At 48.9% G+C, this 544-nt stretch overlaps 1 protein-coding gene across 1 annotated transcript in view; it reads left to right on the top strand.

The window, feature by feature from the left end:
• Positions 1 to 127: 127 nt before the first annotated feature.
• The window catches only part of ITGA11 (integrin, alpha 11), a gene marked incomplete at both ends in the record, with an annotated part of 16,765 nt that continues 16,348 nt past the window's right edge, over positions 128 to 544 (top strand). The window contains one exon of the mRNA XM_010190253.1: positions 128 to 242. Coding sequence (XP_010188555.1) covers positions 128 to 242 — 115 coding nt within the window. The remainder of the gene's footprint in view (positions 243 to 544) is intronic.

Here is a 544-nt window from a genome sequence, read left to right as displayed (position 1 = left end):
GGGTTGAGGTTGGACTTGATGATCTTGGAGGGCTTTTCTAACCTTAATGATGCTGGGATTTTGTGAGATGATGACCTTGAAAAGCAGCAATTAAACCCATCCCTGATGACTGATTTCCCCCCCCTAGGCCTGCAGCCCTCTCTGGTCCCACGAGTGCGGGAGCTCCTACTACACCACGGGGATGTGCTCCCGGGTCAACTCCAACTTCAGGTTCTCCAAGACGGTGGCTCCGGCTCTGCAGAGTACGCAAAAAAAAACCCAAAATCCTGCCCTGTGGCTCTAGCGCTGCCTTTGAACTCAGAGGGAATTTCTGGTCTCGGATCGCTTTGGTCCCATTGAGAAAACAAAGCGATGTCAGTGTTAAAGCAAAGGCAAGGGAGCAGAGGAAATGGTTGCAGGGAAGTGATTCAAAGAGGGTTACGTACACAGACATCTGGTAAACATTTTCCTTTCGACTGACACCCGGGGAAGACAAAAAAATGCCTCATTCTTTCAAAACCAGAAAGAAAAGTGGCCAGAATATTTTATCAACGCAGCTAGGAAG

This window comes from Mesitornis unicolor, unplaced genomic scaffold (genome assembly GCF_000695765.1).
Source record: "Mesitornis unicolor isolate BGI_N332 unplaced genomic scaffold, ASM69576v1 scaffold40658, whole genome shotgun sequence".
In the NCBI taxonomy this organism is placed as follows: domain Eukaryota; kingdom Metazoa; phylum Chordata; class Aves; order Mesitornithiformes; family Mesitornithidae; genus Mesitornis; species Mesitornis unicolor.
The sequence above is the reverse complement of the archived record's forward strand: the minus strand, read 5'-3'. Positions and strand labels throughout refer to the sequence as shown.